This window comes from Miscanthus floridulus, chromosome 14, assembly GCF_019320115.1.
Source record: "Miscanthus floridulus cultivar M001 chromosome 14, ASM1932011v1, whole genome shotgun sequence".
In the NCBI taxonomy this organism is placed as follows: Eukaryota; Viridiplantae; Streptophyta; class Magnoliopsida; order Poales; family Poaceae; genus Miscanthus; species Miscanthus floridulus.
The window spans coordinates 73,865,774-73,874,421 of NC_089593.1; the positions used below are offsets into that span (position 1 = coordinate 73,865,774).

General features: G+C 43.6%; 1 protein-coding gene across 1 annotated transcript; it reads left to right on the forward strand.

The window, feature by feature from the left end:
* The first annotated feature begins 240 nt into the window (after positions 1-240).
* LOC136504868 (protein spotted leaf 11-like) lies at positions 241-7,966 on the forward strand. The gene is made up of 4 exons (XM_066499903.1): positions 241-571; positions 5,641-5,757; positions 5,848-6,282; positions 6,376-7,966. The coding sequence occupies exons 1-4, from the start codon at positions 308-310 to the stop codon at positions 7,534-7,536; spliced, it is 1,977 nt and encodes a 658-aa protein (XP_066356000.1). The 5' UTR covers positions 241-307; the 3' UTR covers positions 7,537-7,966.
* The last annotated feature ends 682 nt before the right edge of the window (positions 7,967-8,648 follow it).

Below are 8,648 nucleotides of genomic sequence, written 5' to 3' on the forward strand. Positions count from 1 at the left end.
TCGCGGTCAGTGGTCGCCGGTCGCTTCGGTTGGCCGCCGGCCGGTGCACCCGCACCGCACCCATACGACACGAGGCGGCGACCCGGCCCGGACGGACGTGAAAATCAGCTGCCGTGGAGGTGCGGGCAACGCCAACGACGCGTGACCCGGCCCGTCCCGCCCGCGACGCTGACACGACCGCGGGCCCCACCCGCCCCTATTTACTGCCCCTGCCACTGCCCCCTCGCCCTCTGACTAGTCACTAGCACTAGGCACTAGCTGGGGCCGCGCGGGACGCGGTCCGGTTCACGCCTCGCCTCCCCTCGCCATGGCCGGCGAGGCCGCGGAGAGGGTGGCCGCCGCCGTGGAGGCGGTGGGATCCGGTGGCTGGGAATTCCGGAACGCGTACAGGCGCCAGCTGCTGGCGCTGTCGCGGCGGATCCGGCTCCTCGGCCCCTTTGCCGAGGAGCTCCGGGAGGCGCGCCGTGGGCCCGCGGAGGAGCAGGAGCGGGAGCTGGCGCCGCTCGCCGACGCGCTGGAGAAGGCGCTCGACCTGCTCCAGCTCGGCCGCGACGGCAGCAGGATCTTCCTGGTACGTGCCTGCTTGCTGCTCTCGCCTTTTCTAGTTGCCCATCTATGCTGGATTCCTGATGTTTCGCTGCCTGTGCGAGTAAAGATTATCGCTTACGGCCTTTTAGTATCATCTCTTTTTTTTTTCAAGATAAAAACTGCACCCTTAAGCTTTACCCGCTTTGTATCAAGTCTGTAGATCTAGAAATTTGAATCAAAATCCTGATTTTGAGCTTCTGTCCTTCCTATTCCGTGTTACCGTAGCAGCTACCGTTATCTTACACGGCGTATACTTTGCTATGGATGTTATTTCAATAAAAAAAATTTGTATTGTTGAGGTTCTAGCTTTAGCTGCACTCCATTTCTGTATCCCAGTTGTTCCTGCTATTGGATTGGGCTGTTGTTTGGATTATTCAGATTGGTAATTTGTCTCTTATAATTGCATTCTGGGGATCAGGCATCGTTTTAATTAATTGAGGATGATTTCGTTCAGCGATGTGATCATTCCTTACTTCCGTGGCCTAGTTTGCTAGGCTTAGCAGACAGTTTTCATATTATCAGCTTGGTCTTATGGTCAAAGTTTTGATCTTTTATTGGTGAGCAATTCGTATTGTTTGGCTTGGCCAGTTCATTAAGAATTTGGGATTAAGTGACAAACTTGTCTTCTTGAAATATTTTGACCTTTGCTAGCTCGAGGTGAACATGTCAAAGAATTCCAGGGTAGGTCTTACTTTCTTGTTTCTGTGACATACACGCGCGGACTGGTTCCTCCTGTGGTTCTGGCCAAATTTGGTTGGTAGTTAGCTTGCTGAAATCTATAAATGTTACCTTAAATCCTTCATTGCATGATTCATCTGTCATTACTAGACCAATGAATGTAGTTACCCAAGTGGAAAACATGGGCTTTTGTTAAATTGGGAATTCTGGGACTGGTTACTTGTCATATTACCATATCCTATTTTTAAGTATATAGTTTAGGGTTTTAGTGAATAGTAGTCATACTCCTGAAATTTTCGTTTAGTCAAATCTAGGATCTTTTAAGATTGATACTCCTGAAATACCCGTCGAGCCGAGTGCCTTCCAAAAGAAAAGAAATTTGGATATAGATTGAAAAACATATAAATTAGTAATTGATAAGTTATCACAACTGAGTAGTGACTACAGAGAATCTATTATGCCAATTGTAACAAAGAGAAAAAACATGCAAATTAATATAAATAATTTTTTTAGTAATCATAGGTATTAAACAGTAACATCTAATGCTTATATCTCCTAAGATTCTAGCTCATGCGGAACATGGGTTGATGGACTAGTTAAGTAATGCTAAAGTTATTGTTTTTATCTGTTCTTTTGGACCATGACCTTAACTTCCATAGCCAAACTGGTCGTTTTTCCATTGTAAATACAGTTACAAACCCATAAACTATTATGTTTTTTAAAGTATTATGCTCGTCACTGAACGTTAATTGTATGTTAGAGAAATGACTATAGATAGGTTTGAGGAGATTTTTTTTTTCTATTACTATCACAAAGTACCTGGAATCAGTCATTCAATCCTCCAGTTGTTTTGATCAAATTCGGTTGTTCATTCCCCTTTTGACCTTCCGTGGCATATGAATGTAGATACTAACTATTCCGCTACATTATAGAGGTATCAGCATCCAGCAATCTCCTCTGAAACTTGATTCTATGTTTCTTGGGAGGATTTCTGAATTAGGACGTGAATTTCTTTCTCCATTCAGATTTAGTTGTTGTATAGTCTAGCAGCTATTGAAATGTCAGCTGAGGCATTTCTACTTTATCAAAGTGGTCATGGTGCATAGTAATCGCCTTGGTTTTTCTGCTTACGTCTTTCTGTGCGCAGTGACCAAATGCTCAAATTTCATAACACTGAATTTTTGTACAGAAATACAGAAAATGTGAACTATGGATTACCTCTGGTTGCCAGAAACACATTAGATCAGTAGTTTTGTGCTAATGTGCTCTTGTAAGTTCAAATACTAAAAGAGCACGACTTTAAGCGCAAAGCACACCTGGACTGGATGATGCCCATCAACCAGGGGCAGGATTAATGGACTATCTTTGAGGCTATAAGTCTTAAGAGTAAATCCTTGTATGCCATTAAAATTTATACTGATCCCTCATGTGCAGTCGAAATTTGCCAGATCCTTCAGTGCCTCTAGTGTAATTTTCTGTTCCTTTATATGCTATGATCATCAAATAGCTGGTAACTGTTATGCAAAAAGACATATACCCCTGTCTTCTTCCTCTGCATCATCCGCACATGCTTGCATAGGATTGGTCTGCTTCCGAGCAGCAGCAGGTGTGCACATACAACAGCGCAAGGCAGCAATTTTGCCCCTGTCCAGCTGCCCGCAACCTAACTCCCTTCGCATGCATGCACCCATTCCAAAGTGAACGATGGACAGAGAGATCGAGGCTGCGATGGCATTGCCCTGGGGGCGGGGGGTAGTCCATGCTCCAAATCAACCCTCTCGCTGCAAAAGCAAGCTAGCTATCGGTGGGAGAATTCGGCGGCAAGTCGGCAACTGTGGACAAACGGGGCCTCAGCCAGCTCGGTGGCAACAGCTGGATGATGCGTCATTTTTCTTTGTCGCTGGGGGCACAGCCCATGAGGAGTTTTTTTTTTTCCTGCATGGCGGCTGCCAGGAAGCTTCAGGTGGTGATCAAATCTTGCTGCAGCAGCTTGCGGCTTCAAGCGTGTGGCAAGTCAGTCAGCATGGCACTTGTTTGTGAGCGCAGGTGGCACTGGCACAGCGTGCCATTGGGGCATTGGAAGTATCATGGGCATCCATGCCTCGATTTGATTGGGAGGGTAGATGAGAACAGTAGTGCGACAGCGGTGGGGAGCTCGGCAGCGTCAGACTTGCTGCTGCAGCTGCACTTGGTTGGGGAATGCGAGACATGTGAGAGAATAATTGATAGGGGCACTTATGTCATTTTTCATAATACTGACATGGAACTAGTTCTAAAAGTAGCTTAGAGTAACATGTTGGATGATGTGCTGTGCTAGGACTAGTAAACCTTCTAGGGTCCGGACTCTTGTCTTGTGAACTGAATATATATGTTTTTTTTTCTGAAACATGCAGGAGATCTGCGTCATTGCATTAAAAGAAGAAGAGTTACAACACACCCAAACACACCTAAAAAAAGATTACATTTGCACTCGTTAAAGGTTAGAAGGTAAAGAAGGGACCCGACCTAGAGAGCCTAGCTATCTGAGCTAGAGGCTGTGATGAAGGACAGCCCCTTGCCTCCTGCCACACTCCATATCTGGCACTCCTCACCAGCAAAAGTGAGGGCCATGGAGATCCTTGGGGCAATACCATTAAAAACACACTCGTTCTGTGTTTCCAAATACTCCATGCACCCAGGATGATAAGAGAGTTTTTTTTTTGAATAGGACCACTCACAGCTGAACTAGCCCTGCACCACCAATCATCAAAAGAAGTCTCCATGGTCTGAGTTGAAAGGATAGCAAGGCCCACCCTCTGTAGTAATAAAAACCAAAACTGGTGGGTGAAAACACAAGCAACCAAGAGATGCTAGTTGGTCTCTTGTTCTTGGTCGTAAAGAGGACATGATTCAGTATGAAGAAGGTCCCTCCGTGCCAACCAATCTGCTATCCAGCAGCGATTATGAGCCACAAGCCATAGGAAGAAGCGACAATTTTGCTGGAGCCCATGACTTCCAAATTTGTTCCCAAGGACCAAAAGAGACAGCACCTTGAAATAGAGCATCATAAGCTGACTTAGCTATATATTGGCCTGAACTTGAGAGATGCACATGCTTGTCCATGACACCAGCTTGGAGCTGGACTCCAGAAAGTAAATCCCATAACTTGAGGAAATCTGCTATAGCACCTACTGAAAGGGCTTCTATCACTGATCTCTTATTGGCTCTTTTCTTTGACACCAAAATATATAACTGAGGGGCCAAGTCCTCAAGACGTGCCCAAGAAGCCATCTGTCTTTCCAGAAGATAGTGTTGGCACTGTCCCCAATTTCTGCAATCACTGTTTGGAAAAAAGATTGAACACAATTACTTGATTGAATCCTGAAAGTCAGGAAGCTGAGCTAGCTCAGTTGGTCAAGGGTGTGGATGTATACCCAGATCACCTAGGTTCATGTCCTTGTCGAGGTGAATTTGAGTGCCTATTTTCTTAATAAAATAACACCTAGTTCCTCTTAGGTTGGTCTTTTTTTTTCTTCTGATTCTGATTTGTGAAAGTCGACCATGGCTTTGTAGGATTTGTTTTTTGCAGCCACAATAATCTCACCCAACGCTCACCCAAGTGATTTGAGGCCAGAAATACCAAGTCCACCGAGCTCTTTTGAATGGCAAACTTTGGGCCAAGCAATTAGACAATGACCATATATATGTAATAATGTGACAACACACCTTGTGAGGGATTGAGTTTTCTCTCCCCAATTTTCCAAGTTACCATAACAGAATCCAGTGGCTCTAGTAGTGGCACTCAAGGAACACCAAATTTTCAATGGCATGGAAGGATCATTATAAGTTTTGTTGGCATACAAGGATTACTCATCTTAATGGTTTTACTGATAGATCATCTGAATTCGTTTCCCTTTGTTGATAATTTATTTCAACGCATTTGCTTCTGATTGACTTATGGGTATCCCCTATTAATTTTTTATTGATGGTCCTTTAATGTTTTATTGTAGTTTGGACTTGAAGATTATTGAGTTGTATGGTGTAAAATACGGACTAGTTTCCCAGCCCTGTGCTGCACCATTGCTTGTAGAATATTTTAGCATATATTAGAATTACAGTGAGAAGATAGCCAAAAGTATATCTATTTATTTTATCTGCTTTTTGAACTGCAGAGTTGTTGTATTGTTTATTGTACAACTTAAATATTTATGTTCTTGACATTTTATTTCCAATATCTATTTCCTCGTTGACCTTGCAATAACCTGTGACACATGTATAGTTCATCTTCTCATGAGCATACTTTTCTGAACATAACTTAATCTTCTTTTGGTGCCTCCCATGTTCCAATAAGTTGGTTAAATTACCTTTTTGTATACTTTTGGTGTGTGATTGTAGGTCCTTGATAGGGATAAAGTAATGAAGAAGTTTCATGAATCAATTGCTCATCTGGAGCAAGCCTTGTGTGATTTTCCATACGATAAATTGGATATATCTGATGAAGTTAGAGAGCAGGTAATGTGAAGAACACAACTGAAAAGAATCATTTGTGGTTGTTGTTAAGCTCTTAAATCCAGTAGATGCTTAGCCAAAATCGCTCTGCAGGTTGAGTTAGTGCATGTACAGCTCAAAAGAGCCAAAGAACGGGTTGACATGCCTGATGATGAGTTCTATAATGAATTACTTTCACTGTATAACAAGAGCCACGACCCAAGTGCTGAATTGGATATCCTTGGAAGATTATCAGAAAAGTTACACCTGACGACCATCACTGATCTCACACAAGAATCAATTGCTTTGCATGAGATGGTGGCATCTGGTGGCGGTAACGATCCTGGAGAACACATTGAAAAAATGTCAATGCTATTGAAGAAGATCAAGGACTTTGTGCAAACTCAGAACCCTGAAATGGGCCCGCCGGTGACTACCAAGCTAATGGATTCCAACGGGCAGCCAAGACCTGTAAACATTCCTGATGAGTTCCGTTGTCCAATTTCTCTTGAGCTAATGAAAGACCCCGTTATTGTTGCTACTGGCCAGGTGCCTACATCTGATTCTACCTTTTCATACTCAAGTACAAGGCAACTTCAATACATCATATGAGATGCTTGTTTTTTGTTTGTGTTTTTTCAGACATATGAGCGGACATTCATCGAGAAATGGCTAGCTTCTGGGCATCATACTTGTCCAAATACTCAACAGAGGATGCCAAACACGACACTGACACCAAACTATGTTCTTAGAAGTCTTATTGCGCAGTGGTGTGAGGCCAACGGGGTTGATCCACCGAAGCGCTCAACGCAGCCTGACAAACCCACATCTTCATGCTCTACGAGTGAACGTGCTATCATCGATGCTCTTCTCTCCAAGTTATGCTCTGCAGATCCTGAGGAACAGAGATCAGCTGCTGCAGAGCTCCGGCTCCTAGCAAAGCGGAATGCAAATAATCGTATCTGCATTGCTGAGGCTGGTGCCATTCCCTTACTATTGAGTCTCCTGTCGTCATCTGATCTGCAGACTCAGGAACATGCTGTGACTGCACTTCTGAACCTCTCTATACATGAGGATAACAAGTCTAGCATCATATTATCTGGTGCTGTCCCGGGCATAGTTCATGTTCTGAAGAATGGAAGCATGCAGGCACGGGAGAATGCTGCAGCCACCCTTTTCAGCCTATCGGTGATTGATGAATACAAAGTAACAATTGGGGGAACAGGAGCTATCCCTGCCCTTGTAGTTTTGCTAAGTGAGGGCAGCCCACGTGGGATGAAGGATGCAGCAGCTGCTCTATTCAACTTGTGTATTTACCAAGGGAACAAGGGCCGTGCTATACGAGCTGGCCTTGTGCCACTCATCATGGGGCTCGTGACAAACCCCACTGGTGCTCTGTTGGATGAGGCTATGGCGATACTCTCAATACTGTCCAGCCACCCTGAGGGTAAGACTGCGATCGGGGCAGCAGAGCCTGTTCCCGTGCTTGTGGAGATGATTGGAAGTGGGTCACCGAGGAATAGGGAGAATGCTGCAGCTGTGATGTTGCACCTGTCTGTGCATAACGTGCATTTAGCTCGGGCACAGGAGTGCGGCATCATGGTTCCGCTACGGGAACTGGCCCTGAATGGCACAGAGAGGGGGAAAAGAAAGGCGGTGCAGCTCCTTGAGCGAATGAGCAGATTCCTGGTTATGCAACATGAGGATATTGCTTCCCAACAGTTGGACGAGATCGAGCGTCAACTTACTGCCTTAGGACCTAATGTTACAGAGGCTGATCTTGACCAATTGGGATTTCTTTAACCTCCATATGCTACGGTTGCATCATGATGATGAATCTATCTTCGCCACAATACTACCAAAAGGGGTTTTTTTTGGATAAGTACTACCAAAAGGATGAGCAAACTGTATCCGAGTCACTTTGCTTCCGGATCCATGATTTATGCTGAACGAGAGTTCTTGTATGGCAACGTTCTATCGGTATTGAAATCTGTGATGATCCGTCTGGCTTGGCTTCTTCCATGCCTGTGTGCTGAAGCTCCCATCGCTTCATCTGTTTCTGGGTACGTAAGGTAGTCCAGAATGTTGAGATGTGTACAGTCTACTTAGTATGCCGCTCCAAACGTCATATGGCTATGTTATGACTAGAATATGTACATTTTTCACTATGGTACTAGATAAATGAGAAGTTCTAGCGGCGGACTTAATCAGTAAATCTTATTTCATGCTACTAGATGCTGGCGTGAGTTTCAAAATTTCAGAATTTTTATTATGGTGACGCGTATGCATTTGTGAATCCAACATTGGCAGTACGTGGTATTGTAGTCTACGGCAGTGCTAGTTGCAACCAGAATGCCATTCATGCCGTCGAAATGCAGGAATTTCACGCGTTTACGTGGATTTCTATTTTTTTATAAAAAGAGAGAAACATGTCTGCTTTTAAGAAAGCATTTCACGTGGAAATCGAACGGTTTCATATAGAATTCACCTGAAATATTTCCAAGAGACATATACACACTTCTATTATACTCTCCTTGTCTCTAAATAGATGACGCTTTTAACTTTTAGATATAATGTTTAATCATTTATCTTATTCAAAAATTTTTTATAATTAATAAAATAAATAAGTTATTATTAAATATCTCTAATAATAAAATAAGTCATAAAAATAAATAATATTTATAAAAAATATGAACAAAACAAACAGTCAAATAAGATGTCTAAAATAAAAATATCGTATATTTTAGGACGGTGAGAGTAGACCTGTACTCCATGCTCGATGCCTCCATATGCTGAAAACTGAAAAGTAACCGCTGACACACACCAGATGTCTACGACATCCGCTGACACACACTAGATCATGACCGAATGGGCCATGGCCGCCTCCATTTATTTCAGTTAGTGATTTAATTCTA